Raw genomic sequence first — 21739 nt, forward strand, 5'->3', positions numbered from 1 at the left:
TAAAATTCTGTCCAAGCTATGTGAGGCGCAGCATATGCACAACCACGCTATGTAATGTGTCGTAGTACTTGTGTATTTGGTTAAAAATTAGGAAATAGCCTAAGGACAAAAATTATATGCATAATAACACAGAACTCTGAGGGTCTCCTTATTTTTAAAATAAAATTAAAGTTGTAGTGGTCAGGAATCCATTATTTTAATGGTGTGCACTCAGATCCCTGAGTAGTTTTTAATCTAACAGTTTATTTCACTGCTGTAAATTGATCTTATTCTGCTTTTTCAGAGTTCCTCGGCGGCCATTTCAAAAAGTTTAACTCAGTACAGGTCTACAGGAAAAAAAAGTCTTAAAAGTTGTCTGTAAGTTGTATGTGTACAAGTATGAGTCTTGTTAGGTTCCTTGTTTCCTCTATGACTTAAAATCAGAGAAGAGGAGATGGGCATTCAGATTATTTTGTCCTCATTTTACTCTTCTAGCAGTGTCTGGTTTTCTTACATAAGTGTTTTACAGTAGAATTAAAAAATCTGTACCAGTGTAGGTTTTCACATGAAGATAATAACCCGGATAATTGATCCACAATTTTTTTTGACTTCGTAGTGGGTCAAACAGACAAACTGGCTGTAAATTGGAATTGCAAATTTATCAGGATTTCCACTTGTTTGTATGTCACTGACACCTTCCTTGCAGCATTTGTTTGGTACTTGTGTGAATATTGTCAGCTTGTAGTGTTTTGTAAGCGTGGTAGGTGTTACTGTGTTTTCAGTGCGTTTCCACTATCAACACTATAAACACTGCCAACTTTCCACAAGTGCTGTCAAGTACCATATTTTGTAATTACTGCAATAATATTATGAGTGCTGTAATTGCCTATACTGTATGGATGTGCTTTTCTGTTCTGTGTAGACATAAAATTGGTATTTTTCTGTGAGTTAAAACGGAATCTGGAGCACATCTAAATAATTGTTGCAGAATTGTTTTTTCACCTTTCGGCATCGTATGAGGTATCTGCACAAGTGATATACAAATTGAAGGATTTTTAAAGCCCCAGATTTGTATGTAGCATGTCTGAATATACAGCTAATGTGTTTGAACCCATTAAAGGATCAAGGCTCTTTTATACAGTTCGCTAATAGTAGTGTGAGTTAATCAACTGTGTTTTTGCAAGAAGCTCAACCTCAAATTTCAACTTCATAATCTTGTATTTAGCACCATTTTTCTTTTTTTTTTTTTTTTTTTTCTGGCATTCATAATGCTGAAAGCTTTGGCTGTCCACTGAAGCTGATTCTGCCTACAGCTATATATCTTCTAATTGATAGCTTACTGTTAATACTGCAGCCCACTCCTTGGAATACACTGAGCAGAAAATTTCTCCTGTAATATTTTTATTTCCGTGCCTGTTAATTAAAAATCACATTTTTGAAGGCTGTGATTTGGAAAAACTTAAGTCTGACAAAATGCTGGACTTCCTGGTTTTTAAAGGTTAATTCCAAAAGTAATGTTAATGAGATTTTTCTTTAATGAAATGATCATTATGCTAGAACTAAGTTACAAGCAATCTTGCGAGTAGACTTAACTAAGTTTTATATCTTAAGGCTTAGTGATATGTGAGGAGCTTAATATGCTCTTGTTAATATGCTCCATTTTTTGTTGTTGTTATTCTTGCAAGGATATTAGTGAAAAACAGACCAGAATAAGGCAAAAGACAGCATGATGCCCTTTTTTTTTCTCTTAACTAGCTAAACCTGTAGAATACCTTCTAAATAGATCTTGCACCATCTTCCAAGAATGACTAGCAACTGATCCATAAAAAGTAGATGTTTATTCTCTTGCTACATGGGAATTCCTGAACAATATGAAATGGATAGTTTTATGCTTTTTTTTTCTTTTTTTCTTCTGGAGTTATTCTGTTGCATAATTTAGAGGAAGTGGGCAGATGATTAGGTCACTGCAGCGTTCTCTGATTTGTTTTCCCATTTTTCTGAGGCCTGGTAGGAGGGTGAGACTTGAGACATCTCCCCATCACCGTTGCTTCTTTTGAGATGGCCTGACTGAAGGTACGGAATTGTGCTGGTGGTATTAATGTCTGCATGGAGTGAATCAGAGCAATTGGTTTATCTTCCGTAGACCACCAAACATCAGTTAGCACGTAATCAGTCTCTTGCCTTTTACAGTTGCATGGTGGAAGGCACATGGGCTGTATAATTGAATTGAGTTTAAATAGTACATACAAATATAATAAATATTTGAATATTATATTTGCAATCTTTCAGGGTTTGGCACCTTCAAACTTCAGGCTGCAGTGCCCTCATAACATAGTCAGCTGATTTTTGACTTCGTTGATACATCAGAAGTGTCCTTCATCAGACTGCAGTTCTTGAAGCGTACGCGTGATGGCAGCAAATACTCAAATTTATAAGGCACGTTCCCATACCAGAAACAAGCAGGGCTTTGTATTTTCTGATACAAAGTTGGATTTTCACAGATTCAATTCTTGTTAAAATATGTACTGAAATGCATATTGAAAGTCATTAAACTACTGCTTCAGATTTTGAGAAGGCTTTTTAATTCAAAAAATGGTCTGTGCTTTCCACCTGGTGTAGCCTTAATAGTCTCTTGTGGTGCTTTCTGGTTTTGACGTGCATTGGGGTAGTTTGCTACCCCAGCAGCAAAGGCTGCTACCAGCCTGAGTAGTTTGCAGTGTTTAGTGATGATCCCTCTGATTCCTTGTCACAGAAAGGGGCACCTACACCACCCTTTTATCCCTTAAAGTGTTTGCCTGGCTCGCTACCCTCTGGCTCCCTGTTGGTGCTGTAGTTTGCTTTTCTGAAGCCTGTTGTTGTTTTTCTCTGTTTGAGAAATGTCTTCTCTCTCTGCAACGATGTCCCATGTAATCCGTTCCTACCCTCCCTTTTTTACAGAGCTGGTCTCTCATTTTGGTAGGATTTTCATTCAGATCGCTTTTCACAATTGGATTTGCAGTTGAGTCAAACCTGTTACAGAAAACCAGCCTAACATAAACACCCTGCGCCAGCTTCCGGTATATTTATGTAAAAAAAATCCTCATCACCTTCTAGGAATTTAATAGATTGCCAGCGTGTGACTATACTTTCACAGCAGACGTTGATGTGGTAAGAGTCCCTTTTTTCCTGGAGTTGGAAAGTTCTGGCAGTTCTTCGAAGTATTTTTTCCTCATCGTTTTGCGATTAAATGGTCCAACATAATAGGTTTTCCTCTGTTGTTCCTTTTAAGCCTTGACGGCACATTTATTACCTTAAATACTTTAATTTTCGTGTATTCTTTAATAGATGAATGTTTTTGGCATACCGTGTCGTATTTTTTTTTTTCCCTTGACAGTCATTCTCTCCAAGTTCTCACCTTGTAATCTAGACCACTACCAGGTTTTTACAGCAGGTGTTCTCTGCCCAGTGGAAAGACCCCGAGTGCTTCCATACCCGAACGTGCCTTGGCTGCATCCTGGGCTCTGCTGAGATGAGATTGCTGTGCACAGCAGCTCTCAGCTTTCCACCTGGGGGCTGGCAGGGGGGTGGGATGTGCTGTAACCGCGTCCCCAGAGGAGCGATGAGGACGCCAGGGCTCAGTTGGAGCCCAACACTTTCTTCGAGCCTGGTTTGCGTTTACCAACAGCAGACTCACGTAGTTTTTAAGCCTAGCAATCGAATGGTTGTGGATGTTGGAAGTCAGCGTTGGGTAATTGTAGTCAGATAACCATCCAGTTCTTGGGCTGCAGATCTGGTGTCAGGTGTCCTTTTTCAGTGACATCAAAGCACACCTTTTCTTGCTCCCGGGGTGTCGGGAAGGAGGTGACTAACACTGTAGCTTCCTGACCTGGTTCCATCCTACTGGTCTGGCAACTGAGAAGAGTCATGAAAAATCCCAGTCAGCCACAGTAGGCCACAGCATAGTATGCCTGGAGGGGATGGAGCCTCAGTACATAGGCACAAATCTTTTTTAATTAGTCTAGTTTATTTAAAGGATTCACTGAGTTTTAAATTGGTCATGTTTCTGGAAGCGTAGCCCAATATGGGTATGGTCTTCACCAAAAAAAACCAACCAACAACAACAACAAAAACAACAACAACAACAAAAAATAATTTTAGACTCTGTTGCAAAGTACATTGGTATTGCATGGTGTTTTTAAGAGTAGGAAGTTTTCTTCAAAAGGAAAATATAATTTTAAAAGTATATTTGTTCCTGCTTTCATTCCTGGAAATGGCTGAAACATTTAAACTGAATATTGGACTTTTTTCTTGCCCATTCCAGAATGAACACAGGCATGTGTCAGTGGACCACCGTGATATTTTAGACCAAAGAGCTGTAGTCTGACACAGATACAGGAACTGTGGCTTGTGAGAAAAGCAGAGATCAGTTTTAGGCTGTGGTACAAGCACACTTGTGTATTCTGGCTCGTGTTGAAATGACTTACCTTGCTCTGTGTATGTGCTTTATTTACAGGAGTTTAAATTTGGTTTAACGCTTAGAATTCATTTTAAGGTGTACAGCAAAACATGATATCCAGTTGCTTTCTTGACCTCCTGAATTTTTAAATCCAGTTGATTGTTCTCAGTGAAGCGTACTGGCAAGCTTTCTAACACCCATTGTGGTGGGTCATGGTAAGGATTTGAGAGCCATGATGTGAAGAGTTTTAATTAAATAACAAACGCATATTGTGTCCTTAGTGGTTTACAGGGATGAGATCTTGTGTAGCTGTGTTTTTTTTCCGCCGGTTCTGCTGCGGATTGACTAGTGAAAAGCAATTTAATGGGCAGTGTTAACAATGTCACTGGTTCACGGCAATTCCACCATCCTTATAACATAACTGAAAGAATTTACATTGTTAAGAAAAAACATCGTGTGCTCAGTCGAGAAGGAAATGAAAGATACTTTGTGAATAATAACAATACTGATTTATTTACTTTTTTCTTGTTGAATCTGATTTCTGCTGAGTGCCTGTCTGCCAGCAGATGCCACTCCAAAGCAGGAGACTAGATTCCCCAAAATGGACCAGATAGAGGAAAACAGTTGTGGTGGACCTTGTTTTTTCTTATAAATGTTGATGGCAGTTTGCCTGGTGTTGCCCTTCTTTTCCTTGATAAGAACAGCTTATGCCGTAAACAATTAAATATTTATCTTTTAAAGAGGAGCTGGTTAAAGTTTTGTTTCCTGCTGATGCGTTAAATCCCATGGCAGGGGAGATGGCAATACGCAGAATAAATTGCTTTTGTTCTTCCGTGTGGAGGTGTAGTGCACTACTTTGGTTGCGTAGGTGGTGACCCAGAACTCCTGGGGCTCAAGAAGCATCTTTATGGAGGGCTTCTGTGTGGTACAGAGGTGCCTGTGTCAAGATTGCTGAAAGCCTGTAGCAAGGCAGGTGACTGAGAAGCCCAGGTCGCAATGAGTTTCAGCAGGACCTGTCCATATAAAACTTTTAGAGGCACGTTGAAAAAAGCTGGCCAAGTTGTAAGCCTATCTGCCAAGAAAGTACTAGGAAGCAGTGCCCTGAAAATAAGGAATCCTAGGCAAGAGTACTCTTGTCTTTTCTAATTTTGGGACGGGATTTTGGGATAAATTTGGGAGGAGGGGAGGGGATTCATTTGATGAGATGTCCTTGGTTGTGAATAATGCCATTTTGCTATCTCCAAACTTTAAACAAAAATACATGCACCGTTTTTTTTTTTTTTTTAGCAGCTGATGTTTGGATGTGGATAGAGCCTGTCATGTCTCTGCAGACGTCTGCAGCAGAAGACTGGTTTCATAATTGCTGGGAATTTAAATGTGGCTGAGAATGGCAGAGCCTGGACTGAGGTGATGGGTGCCATCCTTCCAGCCCTGATCCTTTCTGTCCGTGTGGTAACAAAAAGGCTTTCACTTCCCACTATGGCTGCACAGCTGGAGGTTTTTCACACACATCCACCTCTCTGCGTTGTTTTAAAGGGTCTGGTTTCATGCTACTGGGAAGAGAAGAGCATGGTAACATATATATATATATATATATATTTTTTTTTTTTCTCCCTACTTTAAAAATAATGATAGTCACTTCGTTTCTGCTGGTGGGAAAACGGTGATGATTGGGGGATGCCATCTGTGCTGGTATCACCGCATTCCTGCATGTTTCCTGGAAAGGGGTTCCTTGCCATTATAGATTGGGTTCTCTAAAAGTTGTGCTAGAAAGGAGCCCAAGAACCTGTTCAGATGCAGCCCTCACCTGCTTGCTGCAGTCCTCGTGGTTGGTGTTGCAGCATCGATAGCCCTCGGCTGGCCGACGGAGCTGTAACTGCAAGGTGAATGTTTGCTGTTCTGCTTTGCTTCTTAAATTTTAACTTTCTGTGCGAGAGATGATTCAAAGCTAGGGTGTTTTAATTATCTTGAGTGTACGTTTCTCCAGTGGTAAACTTAATTTCTGTGGTCATCTGTGTTTGATTTATTCTGAGCGGAGAAAGATAAAGGCATGCTTAAAAATGTTTTAGTCCAGTGGAGAGCCGTGAAACAATTAAAATGGAACAATTAAGTGAAGGGTGAACGTTGACAGCTACAGGTGCTTCTCCTGAGTGTATGTTGTCTGATTCTGGATGAACAGCTGTGAAGCCGTTTTGTAAGAGACGGGGAGATAAGGAATAGTGTTTCTGAGGTACTCTGCGACTGATGTGTCCATCAAGCAGTAGAGGTTGGCTGTATATCAAAACTCAAGGTCTGAAATAGGATTTAACTAACAAATTGATAGAAACAGGAATGGGACCACTGACTGTATATAAAGTGATACTCTGCAATACTTTGTGTGTGTGCAGTTTGAAAACCTATTCAAGATTTTTTTTTTAATCAGCCTTCATTTAATAATTACTCACCGATAACCCGTTTTCATAAAGGATAACATGGGCTTGCTTAGGGTTCTAAGCCTTGCGTTTGTTGTCGTTTAAATTTTTCCAAATTTTCCATTCTGCATTTTGTTTCGTTCATTGTTTTCAGGACAAAGTTTTTTTTTTTTTCTGACCTCATTTGGGATCAGAACCACCTTGCTTCTCCTTTTGAAGATATTTCCTGTAGCATGACCCAGTATTGACTATTCCGTGTTAACAGGTGTTTCACACGCTGAATTTTCTAGATGTTAATTTATTCCTTCCCTTAAGGAGAAGTGGTGTACCAGGTTGGTGGCTGCCTAGGAATTACTGCTGGTATACAACAATACCCGGAAGAAACTGATTCGTCTGGAGAGCTTTTAGGTTAGTGAGGAAAACAGTCTTGAAATTACTCTACTTTTGGTACGTAGGTTGGATAAAATAAGCACCTTTCCAGCGTGCTGTGGTTTGTAGCACCACTGGGTGAAAAAGGGGCAGAACTCGGGAGGGGATCTGTTAAATGATTTCTAGTTTTCATTTTGTCTTTGCTAAATTGAATTGCTCCAAACTTCCCATCTCAGTTATTGAACATGTGCTTGACTCAATAATTTGCCTGTTTTGAAGACTTTTTGCAACAATGCTGCCTAGCGAGCAAACTTGAAGAATTTTGTTGTCGTGTTGCCATTGACACTTGGAAGGCGCTTCCGTTAAGGAATAAACAATTGGATAAGAGTTTGGGAAGTTCTTGGAAAGCAGCTTTAATTTCCAACTTCTTAAAAAAATTATTTTAGCGAGATCTTTCATATTTATCCATTAACTGAAAATAATATTCACATATTTAATGAGATTAATTGCATGTAATATTTAAGCACTTAGCAGCAGCAGAAAGTCATTTCTGCTTTTGCTTCATAGCGTCCAAATCTTTGCTAGAATTTTAAATGTTTTAATTATTTTGTGACACAGAACCTTGGTGTAATTTCATTCTTTTAAGACTACAAGTCTACCTGTGTTTTCTTATTTGAAGAGTTTACTTCTGGAAATACATGTTGTTGTGGTGCTTACAGTACTTGTTTTTTTTTTTTTGACATACAAACCATATTATTACATTTATCCGTGTGATTTTAGTTTGGTTTAGAGGACATGGAGAAGAGGTTTGACTTAGAGCATAGTTTCCTGATGTTAGCTGGGAAAATTGCTGAAGTTTCTGGAGTTTAAGCAAAATTAATCACAATGATAGCAATCAGAAAGCCGTAATTTAAATCAACATTCACAACAAGGTAGTGCTGAAGTACAAGCATGAGCTCGGTACTCTCAAGGTATGTGGTCACTGGCACACGTCAGCATCCTTTGTTGTGCAGCTAATCGCTTGTTTGCAGTCCAAGAGCAACATCCCTAGTAACTGAAATCGTGCTGTGTTAATTTTTGGTTAATCATTTGTTTAGTTTGCATGTAACGTGATGATGTGGATGTGTGTTGGCTGTGTGTTTCAACGATGTTTAGTATGTGCTAGTGTACGAGATTTCGTATTGTGACACCAAAATCAGCCATACAAATGATGTGGGTTTTCAACATACAAACAATGAGAGTTACTGTGTTATTATGAAGCACAGCTCTGATGAAAAAACCTTTATGGCAGTTAGCAAGGACTTGGAAAACCGTGTTATACAGGATGGAAGTGCTGTCTTCATCGCTGTTAACTTCTTCTGTTTTGTTTTCCATGTATCATTTGTGCACTTACACACAAATACAAACTTCCAGAGCACAGCAACAGGTATAGGTAGGATTTAATTAAGTGTATAAGTCTGTGTAGATTTTTTTGTTTGAAAACCAATTCTGTGATATCAGGGACCTAATTCCAGTTAATGTCTTTCACGCCATTACAGTTTGAGGATGCATTAGCTAAACCGGTATCTAACGGGGCTTCACTTGAATGTATTCAGCAGTCTAACAGAAAGCATGCAACAGCGTGTAATGGATTTAACTGCAGTATGAATGAGCACTTTGAGCTTTTTTTATTTGGCTTTGTCTTTTCTTTTCACCTTCAGATGTTCCCATTCTGTTGTGTTAGGTGACTTCTCACGCCCCTTGTGCTATTCAGCGTATCCCGTTTGCTGATTAAAGCTTTTGGTACAGCGGAGGATCAGCGCACGTTACCAAGTTATTTGCCAAAGGTTTCCTTTCTCCTGAGTATTCTTTGTTTGTTGTCATTTGTGACTAGATTGCTTCTAGGCAGTGTTTGTGAGGGAAGATAGGATCCTAAAGCTATTTCAAATACATGTGATAATTTTGACAGCACTAGTGGCAGAACTTTACTAGGGAAATTCAACACCCACCCGAGGAAATAAAACATTGTGGTTCTGGGTTCTGCGAAGAAAGGTGTTTTGCAAAGCTATTATTTTTAAAATCACTCCTATGGCAGGTATAACAACCAGTTCAGTGAAGATGAGGAGATCTGTTTTGTGTTTTTTTTTTTTTCCCCATAAATGAATACAGTAGAATACAAATGATCCCATTGCTTTTCTGCCAAAAAAAAAACCACAAAAAACAAAAGGAAAATATGTATAAGGATATGCCTACAAACCTATATATTAGCATTATAGGGATTTTACATTTCTATAGCTTAAATCATATTTAACTAAATAAAATGTTTGGGTTTTATAACCATGTCTCAAATTGGTCTCTCAAAACAGCATTGACAATGTGTCTGTTCATTCACTCTGGATGAAATTCAGAAGTTAGCCAGTCTTTATCCTCACCCCAAAACAAGTTGTTGAAGTGCAATCTATTAAACTGAAAACAAAACAAAACAAAAAAGGCCTTAGAAGATGTGTTGTCATTGGTTCTTCCACCCACTGCTATCTCTCTTAAGCTTTATTTTAGGAGAGCTTGGTGCTTTTTTTTTTTTTTTTTTTGGGTAGGATAATAGGCAAATCCTCCTGACTGAGCCTGTGTTGTTGTAGTGATGCGATTTGATTTCTGATATGTACGTTCCTGAAGTTCATCTGGAGGTAAGCAGTGTGTAAAAGAAACATAGGAGCAATCGGTCTTCTAGTGTCTCTTTTTCATACCAGTGTTCTGTCTTGTTTTGAGCGTCGTCCTGTTTTAGGACATTAAAAGTACCTATTAAGCCATGCTATGGAAAAAACCTCTAAGTTACCATCAGTGTGGTTCAAGGGTAAGCATCTCTGGTAGGTGATGTAAATGTTATTCAAGATGACCTTGCTGGTGTCTGTAGGTAGCTTATTTGAGAGTTTTTTGTGTTAGGTCTAAGTCTTGGTCTAGCGCTGTAGTGAATCCTGTGCCTAAATTACAAAGCAGAGACATTTAGTTGTCCAAAAGCCATTCTACAGTGTGGAGAGTGAGAAATACCTGCTCGAGATAAACATCAGGCCTTCTTTTCCACTTTTTTCTTGATTAGCGAACAAAAATCATTGACATATAAACAGATTTGGAGTAATTTTAAAGCCGTACTAATATAAGTTGAGATAAGTCCTTAATGCTGAGAAGTCCTGAAGCACAAATTGGGACCTCTGACTAGTTTAAATACTCCCTGACTGGTAGAAACCTTGAGGCAACCTATTTATTCATATTATCAGTGGATGGCAAATAGAGATTTTTCTAGAGCTTATTATGTAGTCAGTTTGAAAACTCTTCTCTTCCAGGTCATCATACACAGTAGAAAAAGGACGTGTTTCCTAATATAGTACAAATAAAAAAATGCAGCAGTTTCTCATTCACACTAATGATAAAAGTGTCTTGGTATTAGTGAGAAGAGAAATTTGAAGGGATGCAGATGTGCCACACCGAAATGAGTAAACGCTACCACTTAACTCAGAGCAGAGGTAGTTTATTTCAGGAATCTTTGACCCACAAGTAGAACTAATACACCGCACTTTCCATTCTTGCTATCTTCCGTACAGGCAGCCCCTTCCTGGTCCGAATGTTAATACTTCTTCACCTGAAACTGAAGAGCATCACGCTCAGCTGGGAAAGCACCAGAGAGCAGGACTAAGCCAGTGTGACCAGTCTCCACAGGGTGTATTTGTTTTTGTGAAAGGTTGCCACGATGTTTTCTTGACTTTGGTGTTTTCTCATTCGTTTTATGATCCTTTCCTTTAAATGATAGAAGCAAATTGCTCTTATTTCCAGTCGGATGGGTATTTTGGCTTGGTAGCGGACAGCCTTTGGTTGCACAGAGGAAAGGAGAAATACCAAGTGTGTGAGAATTTTTAGGAATAAGCAGGCAGCCTGAATTTTTGTAGTGAAAGCTTAAGGTTTTGGTAACTGAGTGTTCATTTCAAAGTAAATACAGCTCTGAACTATTTGACTTCCTTGATTTTCGTACATTTCTTACTCCCCACCCTGTTCTCCCTCTCATCTGATAATTCAAAGCAAGCTCCCTTTAATAGTAGAAAAGCCTTTTACCGTGGTAGAAACAAGAAAGAAGCAATAAGAGAAGATTTAGATGAATTCATTTTGAAGTATTTGTTGTATGAGAGATTATTGGAGAATGTGTTCAGGCTTGAATTTGATATATATATTTGATTTTCAGAAGAACAGTATAGAAATATTTTATGGAAGAAAAGTACAGAATATTTTATGGAGTTTTTCAGAAGCACTTTCAAATTAGTTCTCTCTACAGTACTTTATTGAATTTTGAAACTTGTTCAGCAGATCAGGAGTTGGACTGTAATCCTTGTGGGTCCCTTCCAACTCGGAGTATTATTCTATGATTCCATGATAAGTGAATTTTCCTTTTTCCTTTTGTACGTAATCCTTCTAGTCTTTTGCTCTTCTGTGACAGCTCAGCCCATACTTGCTGTAAAGTGAGAGATGCTATAAAAATCCTCCTAATCAGAGCCATTGGGTAGAGGGATAAATAGATAGTGGATTGCAGATGATTACAGAGTTGGTGTTTTTTTCATTTTCCAGATTTGGGGCTCTGATGATGTAGTCAGTAGAGATGATACTCATTTATAGCAACTCTTAAACATAGCAATGGCACATTTGCTTTTTTCAGTTAACTTCTCTGGCTGCTTCTGAAGTAGTTCAGAGGTTGTATTGAAATCTGCAGACTGCAAGTTAAAAACCCTGGTAGGTTGCATAAATTTGCAGGCTTTAGAATTTCTTGACCTTGAGAAACCAGAAAAAAATAAAAATAAATTAAAAATAAATCAGCACTGTTAGAATTATGTTTAGAAAGGCAACTTTTAATTTCTTTGATCTTTTTGTCTGCAGCTTTATATTAGAAGACTTTCTGGCTGCATTATATTTGAAGAAAAGCAAAACAGTAAAGACCCTTCCATTGCAATTTTGAGAGCAGTACAGTCAAAAAAAAAAAAAAAAAAAGGAAGTGCTGTGATTTGTTCTATTGCGTGGAGAGTGTAGAAGATTTTGTAAGCAGTTTTGTTAATTTCATTAAGTGATGGTAAGTTTATGTACATACAAAATGTATTTCTGGTCTAAAATGTGAATGTCATTTAGCATCTTTTGCTGCTCAGCAGCAAGAACTTTAAAAGAATATGCCCCAGGTCTAGCAGAGAAACTAGTGAGTTAATTTTTTTGCCACGTATAAAATACAAGCTAATTGCATTAATAAGCCTTTTTTACCACAAGAGTGAGTTTACAGATAAAACTAGTATGTTGTAGTTGTCTTAAAGAATGTCGGGTATATCAGTATGCATTTATTTTCATGGAAATGCTGTATTAGTGCTATTTGAAAACAAGGAGGACTGAATTTTAACCAAATCATTGTGATTAACTACATGGAGTTGTTGCTATAGAGTAGGACTTAAAAATTACTAGACAGGATGTCCAACTTGTCTAGGTAGCACCCTTATAAGAATTCACCTGCATTTCCTAGCGGCAATATATTTCTTATTCCTGAAAGCTTGTGAGTCCACCTGTACGTAGGCTTTCGTTTATTGAAGGCTGGTCTCCTACACAGTGCTCTGTGTAGAGCACTCCGTGAAATATGCATGTACGCTTCTGCTGAAGAAGCAGGTAGATAAACTTGAAGTGCCTCTGCAGGGTGGTAATTCCAGCCAGGCAGGGCTTGTGTCTCTGCTTAGTTTTCAGAGGGACCACGGCAGGGCTGGCCAAGGAGATGAGCCTCGGGGACAGACTTTGACTCCGGATTTTCTGTTGCCAAATTTGCTTTGCTAAATTAGGAGAGAGACCGCTGTATTGCATGGGAACAGGGAACATAAAATACGTTCTGTTGAAACTGGGGATGCTTCTGTCTGTCCTGAGGAATGGATCTGACTTTTATGTTAATGGCCTTCTGGTTTGCTTATTAAATAGCGACCATGATTTTTTACATAATTCATTCAATCACATTATTCTTCTGCGGGTCCGTTACAGCGAAAAATTCAGTGCACTTTCGACAGAAAGGTTATTTGTGGTGACATTGAAATCAATGCAGGATGCCTGTTTGCGGATTAAAATTTTGTTTATATTTGAGTTCTTCATCGTTAGTTTATTGGAAGGTTTGGCTCTAATGAGTGTACAAGAATATGAGTAATGGAGAAAATAAGAATGCTGAGTGTCTTTTGTATGTGTGCTTGAAGTGCTTTGTTGGGTATAAACGGAGTAGAAGAACATGCATGTTGAGTCTTTCAAGCGTCATCAGTTGGGATATGTAATCTTTTGCATGTTCTTGGTTAGTATCTAGCAGTCTGGAAGCTAATGTGGTTGTCTTGGAAACAGGCTTTATTTTCCTTTTGCAAATATCTAGATGTGAAATCATTGTCTTCCTTGAAAATCTGGAAGTAATACTTCTCAAAGAAATAAAAAAAAAAAAAAAAAAATTAAGGTGATTGTCTCCTGTTTAAAGAATTGGTACGGAAGTCTGTAGATGATGTTTGTATTGTGTGCTTTAATTGTAGTGTTGTGATTATGTTGCTAAAACAGTCATATTTTTTAAAAACCTGAAATGTCTCTACTCGCTTGTTAAGCTGATATTTGTCTTGGAATTATCTGCTGCTAACCACTTTGCCAAGATTTTCTAGGTTAATACTAAATTAGAAGTATTACAGTATAACTGATGTATTGAACAAGTTACGTTCCTAAAGTAGGTACTGATACTATCACTTCAGGTCTTTTCCTTTGCCCCACTTTAAATTAACCACATGTGATAAATCCTTGACTTTTCTGTGAGTTTGTAGCATACGATTTGCCAGACAAAACATCAGGAGTAGAAAAAAGTGCACAGGACAGCTCTGTTTAATGAGCCTGAAAGCTGCCATACACAGCATTAAAAAAAAGTCAAATCAAAATATGAACTGAGTCAGGGAATAACCATCTTTCAAATAGTCGAGGACTTATTAGGATTTGTTTAAAAACATGAAACAATGCTCTTGAAAGAAGTTTGACATTTCTGGTCTGCTGCTTATTTGTCCAGTCACAACAGCCTTAGGGCTTGTCATATGTAGCGCTGTAATTTCATCTTAATTCTTACAGATAAGGTCTAGACTGAATAATTTGTTGTGTTTTGTTCTTCAGTTAAGTTCAATGGTGTTTTAACATATTTCTCTTCAAGTATTTTTGTCTCCAGTACCAACTTAAAAGCCTCTCAAACACTGGTTTGTGCTTCAGAGAAGAATTTTCTTTCATAAAATAAGTTATTTTTAGGCTTAGGGGGAGCTTACAGTTTGAATTTTGCAGCCTGTCCAAGGAAAGAAGACCATTGCAGGAGCTTGGCGAGCCTTTGGAACCCATTCATGTGACCATCTCTTTTGGCTTACCTCCCGCCTGTTGTTCCTGCCCCCCTTCTTATGCTGTATCTACATTTCAGCTCGATCTCTTTTCAGAACTTAATTGGTCAACTCATTTTTTCTAAAGGGTTGTTTTTGCCTATCCAGTATGTGCTGAATTTTCCTTCCTCCTTCACTAGAATGAGCTTGAGCTTTCTATTTAAGGCCTGCGATGAAGCTTATTAACGTAAGTGGAACGGATCTCAAAGGCTGTGGTTGTGACCAGATGATGCAAAAAGCTTTTAGTGACCTAGATTTTGGCCCTGAGGCACGATACTTACATCGGTATTGTACGTCCAGAAAGAAATGATTAATCACAGCTTGTTTTTCCACAAGTGACAGTAAAGTCACTCTGATGAACTGTAACGGTGTTGCATTCCTTTCTTCTTTTGACTGAATAGAGTTGGTATATGTTTACCTTGATGGTCAGGCCATAGGCTTCCCACTTTTACCTCCAATTATGATCTCATAAGTCTTACATGAAAAAAGGGTATTAAAACAGCATATTATTTAAGCTATAAGCAAAGCCGAGTTGGTCCTTGAACTTGTTTCACATTCCTCTCAACAAATGTCATTTCTTCCAGTTTAACAACATTAGTAAACTGTGCTCAGAAAGTAGTCTATTTATACCTTCCTGATCAAATAATAATTCTCCATGCTGATTACTAGGTATTACGTAATTATATTCTCTGGATCCATTTTAGCTGAACAATTTTTCATTTACTCCTTCCAAACTGCAAACAAGCAAGCAACCAAAAAGAACAAAACCATTTCAGTATAGTTGCAGCATGTGCATCGTTGTGTTACTGTGATCACCACCCTTAACTTTTGGTTGATAATCACATATTCTAGCAACCTTCCTGAGTCTCCTGGGAAAACTTGGTATTCTTAAAGTTCTCAGGGCTTTTCTTTCCAGCTCAACTTTCAGAACATTTTTTTCTGGCTGTTTCCAGTCCTTACAAGCCAGGAACTTTGTACTGGAGAAATGTTTTACCCCCGTGCATCAGAAATGGTGACGTGGCCTTTCATCCTCAGAAATTAAAATACCACGGAATTCAAAGTTTTGTAAAGATACAAAGGAACTGCAATTTTTGTCTGTGTTTCATGGCAGGATGCTGCTGGGTCTGACATTGTTTCTGGACTAGGAAAAAGTACATCCACATAATCTGGAAAAATGAGCTTTCCTTCAATATATGAGAACTTTTTTTTTTCTTTTCAATTGGATGAGTAACATTTCAGTTTTAATAACAGTCAAATACCCGTCCTGATAGCAGTCTTGATTCTTAGGTGTGCTTACACTTTCAGCTTGGTGCTTGTATGACCGCTCATATATGCTACTCAGTCTCTTTATTTAAGTGTTCATCTTTCTATACTTAGCAAACCTCTGAATAAAATTTACCTATTTTATACATGACACCCTAACTTATGCTTAACTGAGCTTTTACATTATTAACAGAAAATGTAAAAAATGTCTGAAATTTGAAACGGAAAGGAATTTTTTTTAACTTGTGTCAGGGAAGTACATCTTATTCTTTATAAGCTGTCAGAATGTGGTAAACTGTTATTTAAGTAGGAGGGGCACTTATAACCAAAGTGCTCTCGCTCAATATAAGTAAATCAGGAGCAGGTGCTCGAGCCTGCAGCTATAGCACAGTCCCTGCTATCCTCTGCGTTAACCACACTGGTGCTTCACTTCATACCCTCCTGTTGGCCTGAGAGCTGGGGTTTACAGTTTGCTTAATTCGAGCAGCAGAGGTCTGCGTGTGAATGCAGGGAGCATAAGAATATTATTTAGGCAGTAGTAAGGCAATGTGCGTGAAGGCAGCAGTTGAAGAACGTCTGCTTGCTTACCTGCTGCAGCCTGTGCTGGCTGCGGTGCTGTGTCAGGTCTGCAGCTCCGGCTGCTTCAGCCCAGCCCTGCTGATGAAGGGTCGTGCTGGGGTTTTGTGACATGGGAAACTCTTCCTGAGTTGGAAACCAGAGAACTTAGTGTAACTTTACACAACTCTTCTAGTAGATATTAAGCATTTTGTTGATGGGTTTTGCACTGCAGCGTAATAAAGGAGGTGTTACAACAAGAAAACATGAAGCAAAACATTGATTTCTGTCATAAATAAGCTTGTCAGTAGTTCTGACTTGTATATACCTGTAAAATTTATATCAGCCGTATTTTTTGAAGATCAGCTTGTTACTCGTGCTTTCTTTAAATGCAATTTTAGAGGCTTTATTTTAGCCTCTGAATGTAAGCATTGTCTGTGGCAATAGGTCTGAAACATTCGGCCTCGAACGTTTTGGGTGTTGGTGTTTTCCATGCTACATGTGAAATCCCAAGGCATCTCCCAGCAGGAGCACTGTTAAGCCAGTGCTGGAAGCTGGCGAATGCTCCCTTTGCCGAGAGTTGCCTCTGGTTTGGTGTTAGGAACGTAGTGGCTGCGCAGGTGGTTTAAATGCCTGACGCCTCCAGAAGAGAGTTGGTTTCCCACCTTCAGTGAAGGCTTCCAGCCGGAGCGGGACATCTGCCCACGACCACGTTGTGCCACAAGGGTCCTGGGCTGCGTTGGGTACCCACCTACCTTCCTGCGGTGCCCTTTTCCCAGCAGTTACTGCTTTGACTCTCCACACAAGAAACTCTGAATGCTGCAAGGAATATGTCATGTTCTGGTATCATTCAAATACAACCGAGTATTTTAAAAAGCAGGAGGAGGGCTTACTCACCACCTTTTCTAGTAGATTCTCAATTTGTATGAAGTCATCACGGCGTGTCCTTTACACAAAGAAAGGTGAAGTTGTCTAATATATCGTTCCCGTTAGAGGACTTGTAACTTAAAATAGCTGTTTATTCAGATCAACTAACTTATTTGAATGAGTAACTGTATTTGAATGAGTAACTGTATACAGTTTCTAAAAGTTTAATGGGATATTTTAAGTGGGCTTAAAGGGTGAAGCGTAGGTTGTTATGGTTTTATGTGTACATGAGTGTATGAAAATCCATTGAAATAGTGCATTAAGCTGAGCTAACGTGTGGTAAAATTTTTCTGAGATTTCTATTACATTTCTAACTATAGTTACAGCTTCAGGTAAAATAATAGGAAAATGCTCTGGAATTTCATCAGGTGTGTTCCCCATTTAAAATTCACTTCTGCAAAGACTTTCTTTTACTGTTACTTAATTAGTTTAACAGAACACAAAACAAAAACAGATTTCTTTTAAAGTAGAAATACAGTAAATCAGCTGCAGCAATCTGTCTGAATGTGCATATAATCGTACATTCAGCATCTCTCTGTCAAGGTAAGAACAGGTTGTTCCTTGCCGTGCTGTTCGTTCACATCATTGTTTCTTCATGCCACAGTCCCAGCAGCATGTGTTTGGTTTTGCTCCCAGCAGCAGAACGAGAATTTGAAATGCTGCAATTTTGAGTTAACTCGCGGTGACCGATGAGGGTGGCCTGCCAGGCCATCCTTGTTTTTCGATGTCACCCTGGGAAATCAGTTTAAAATAAGTTGATACCATTTTTCAGTGCCTGGCTGAGATGTTAAACGAACAGGGCACAGAGCAGCTGCTTCTTACCTGGCCCCAGTAATGTTGTTGTTTGATCAGCGTTGTCTTTAATTCGGCTGCAAGTGAAGATAGTCTTCTGGATGAAATGAAAACATCAGCTTTATGCTTTAACTGCTTATCACGTAGAAGGGAGATTGAACATTTTTAGACCTTCTTAAGAGAAAATCTGGCAGCAAAATGAACCGTACAGGTAGTTACTGTGAATAGGCATATCCTTCCTGAATGCTTCTATCTTAATGACCATCGTGAATTTTTCTATCTTAATGAATGAAAACCTTTGAGATTTTGGGAGTGATCGTTTAAGATGTAACGTACTACGTGTTATGCCTACCTTTGAGGAGGATGCCGAAGAAAATGGGAAAGATGATTGCCATTCTTCCCAGTGCAGACGGGTTCTTAACCCGTTTAATCTTACAATTAAATCACAAATCTCTATCAGCATATCAGACAAATGTCTGCCAGCAGGTACTGGGCAAGATGGCAGTCTCTGCACCTGGCAGTCAGGAACGGGGCTTTTGTTTGTGTGGTTGTCACTTATTTTTGTATCTAATTCCTTCTAAACTTTGAAAACAGCAAGGCTTACACCGTTTCTGTAATGTGTGGTATTAAAAAACTTCTGATGTTGCCCGTCCCATGCCCTTTTGATAAAGTTGTGCATTCTGTGAAAGCTTACGAGTCAAAAGAGTAAAACCGCTTATTCACTTCAGAAAGTGAATTTATTTTCAGAAGTAAAGGTTATTGTTTACAGCAAATACTTGCTTTCTGAGTTTGTGTAGCAAACAGTTTATGTATTTAACAGTGACGTAGGATTTTAAAGCAGACTGATGGTTGGGCATCTGCCTTACTTCATTGCCTGCAAGGAGAGCTTCCACGTCCTCACGTGTCATGGCAGCGCAGGGACCTGGCTGCCTGCGCCTCGTGCTGCTCATACCCTGCTCTCAGCCTGGGGCGTTCGCAGTGAGGAGAGGGACCCCCAGTGTCTGTGACACGGATGGCCACATACCATGGGATAAATAGTTGTCTTTTGAGTGTAAACCAGCAGGAGAGGTTGACTTGACTTGGTTGTCTTTGTTTCTGGTGGCAGTCATGTGCAAGGGGCAAAGGCTTCTTTCTACCTTTCACCTGGTGGGTTTTTGGTTTGGCTTGATTTCTATTGTTTCTTTATTTTTTCACGTAGATGCCTGATAGGGTACAGCAGGTTCAGACAAGGGGTTGTGACTATCAGAGCTTCTTACACAAACAGATGACCAGCCAACCTGAAAAAATCCTAAGGTGCAGAAGTAGTCCCTGACTGTCAGTCTTTGCCATCCATGCAAGGGAGAACACCTCTGGTTCTGTGCATGTACTGATTCTGGCTCTGCTGTTTCTGCAGGCTGGTTTGTCTCCAGTTTTGTCTCCTCTCTGAGGTAGTGCAAGCAGAGAGTGAACTGCAATTGGGATAAGGTACCATTGAAAGATCTGTCGTACATTTGTGTCGTGATTGACAGAGGAGGTTTACCACGCTTGGAACATGTAGCTTTATGTAAAATAAAAAAGAAGAAATGAAGTGGTTTTCCTTGTTTGAGAAAGCTGAGCAAGGGTTTGTTTCAGCTCTGCTGTTAGAGAAGATGACATTAGTAAATAGTTAAATTCTGTATCTGGTAAGTTCCAGTGAAAACTAGAGCATGTGCAAGCATGCTGATTCATCCCGTTGCCTGTGAAGAATTGCGATCATCATGTTTTGAAGTGCATTACTGAAAGAACAAATTTAAGCTCTCCCCCCTTATGTTTTTAAACTTATTTCTGAATTTTATCTGAAGTTCCACATTAAAGTTCATGTGCAGTTAGAAAAATGGTGCATCTTCTATTTAGAAGCTGAATCTTACATTACAGAACTACGTACCAGCAAATTATGTAGCACCTTTCCACAAATCACTGATACCAGAAAAACTATGAATTTCTCAGAGCACAATAATGTGTAAACATCGAAGCATCCGGAGATTTGTTTGTTCCTCAGCTGGATTCATAGACGGAGAAAATGAGATATACTGTGTATTTGTTCTGTTTCCAGTATTTCTGTAAAGGCTGAAAGATATTTTCCTTGGGGCATCACTGCCTTTTGGTAAAATGAGGTGAGAACCATTTTCTGTCATGAGAAAAACAAAACCCCCACATTTTTCAGGGTCCAGTTTTGAATTTTTGTTTTTTACACTTTAAATCGAAGTGAAGCCGTAACTACTGTGGCTTTCTGGCATGTACAAAGGATTTGTTCAGCTAGAGAATGAGTTGGGGAGAAAGAGCCAGGGGTGACACGTCCAGATGGGAGCCGCTTTGGAGTGTTGTAAAGCAGGACCCATCATCAGGGCCTGTACCTATATTATACACATTTTAAACTATCTACTTAAAATTAATCGGAGATGTTAGAGATTTCTGAACTTTTCTTTCCAATAGAAAGTGTACTTTTTTTTGTCATTTGGTGTTAATAGACTATTATAGAAGGTTATGTAAGAGTATGGTATTATAGTAAAATGGTATTTAAAAAGTTGACATCCTGCACTTGTCATTTTTGTGACCTTCGTATTCTTTCTTTATTAGAACTATGCAGCACTGATACGGCAACAAATTAATGAGGACAAACAAAATTCAAGAGAAAAGACTGTATTTGGAATCCAGCTCACAGAAGAAAAACTTAATGACTTCCGTGATGAGCAGATTGGGCAGCTGAAGGAACTGATGGACGAGGCTACCAAACCTCATAAAAAAATCACAGTTTCTAAAGACTCAGAACACAAAAGCTAAAAAGGTTTTAAAGATTCTTTTAATGCATACGGAAGCATTTTGAAACTTCCTTTTCCAGCTGGGCTAGAATGTGATTTTTTGTGGAATGATGGATGCTGCCGTTGCCATAACTTGTCTAAAGCTGATGTCTCTGGCTTTTTATGCAAGAATGACTGCTAAAATGGAATCATAACAATTTTATGTTAATTGCAGGTTTTTTTCCTCCTAATGGAAGGTGGAGACTTAAAGAATTTGGTAACATTAAACTGACATTTTAAAAACTAGGAAGTTTTATTTTTAGTCTAAGCACCCATAGGGCAAAACTTCTTTCCATTTGTACATCATCCTCTGCCATGATGGAAAAGATGCAATTAACATTTGTTTTCTGATGTGAATTCAGTAGGCAATGAACAAAAGTGTGGTGCTAAAGTGTATTTATTTCAACAGAAAGAAACGAGCAGTATTAGAAACACATACTGTTGTTGAAATTGAAAGTTGGTTTTCTTCTTGAGCTGTATTGTGAAATCTGCTTTAAAATAAAAGATATGATTTGTTATTAAATTGACTTGTAAGGAATTGCTGGTTTATGAAAGAAATTATTTTTGAAAGCTATAATTCATATCTAAACCTTTTTTTTAAAAAGAAAACATTCATTAGTTGGTTGATTTATAGTTAGAGTTCAAATAATCTTTATAAGCTCTGCATCCAGTATTATATTATTATATTATATATAATATTATTATATTATATTGACCAAATTTATGAAGTCCTCAATCACTGAAATCACCTGGTTCATAATAATGTATAACAGACATCAATTA

The 21739-nt window shown here is 38.5% G+C and overlaps 1 protein-coding gene and 1 long non-coding RNA gene across 2 annotated transcripts in view; both read left to right on the forward strand.

Moving 5' to 3' along the window:
* The window catches only part of LOC121065364, an 8639-nt gene extending 2946 nt beyond the window's left edge, over window positions 1–5693 (forward strand). Inside the window, exon 5 of the long non-coding RNA XR_005817011.1 lies at window positions 284–5693. This is a non-coding gene — a long non-coding RNA (uncharacterized LOC121065364). The remainder of the gene's footprint in view (window positions 1–283) is intronic.
* SDHAF3 (succinate dehydrogenase complex assembly factor 3) overlaps window positions 1–21474 on the forward strand; it is a 27510-nt gene extending 6036 nt beyond the window's left edge. The window contains exon 2 of the mRNA XM_040548165.1: window positions 20736–21474. Coding sequence (XP_040404099.1) covers window positions 20736–20939 — 204 coding nt within the window. The 3' untranslated portion in view covers window positions 20940–21474. The remainder of the gene's footprint in view (window positions 1–20735) is intronic.
* The last annotated feature ends 265 nt before the right edge of the window (window positions 21475–21739 follow it).

This window comes from Cygnus olor, chromosome 2, assembly GCF_009769625.2.
Source record: "Cygnus olor isolate bCygOlo1 chromosome 2, bCygOlo1.pri.v2, whole genome shotgun sequence".
In the NCBI taxonomy this organism is placed as follows: domain Eukaryota; kingdom Metazoa; phylum Chordata; class Aves; order Anseriformes; family Anatidae; genus Cygnus; species Cygnus olor.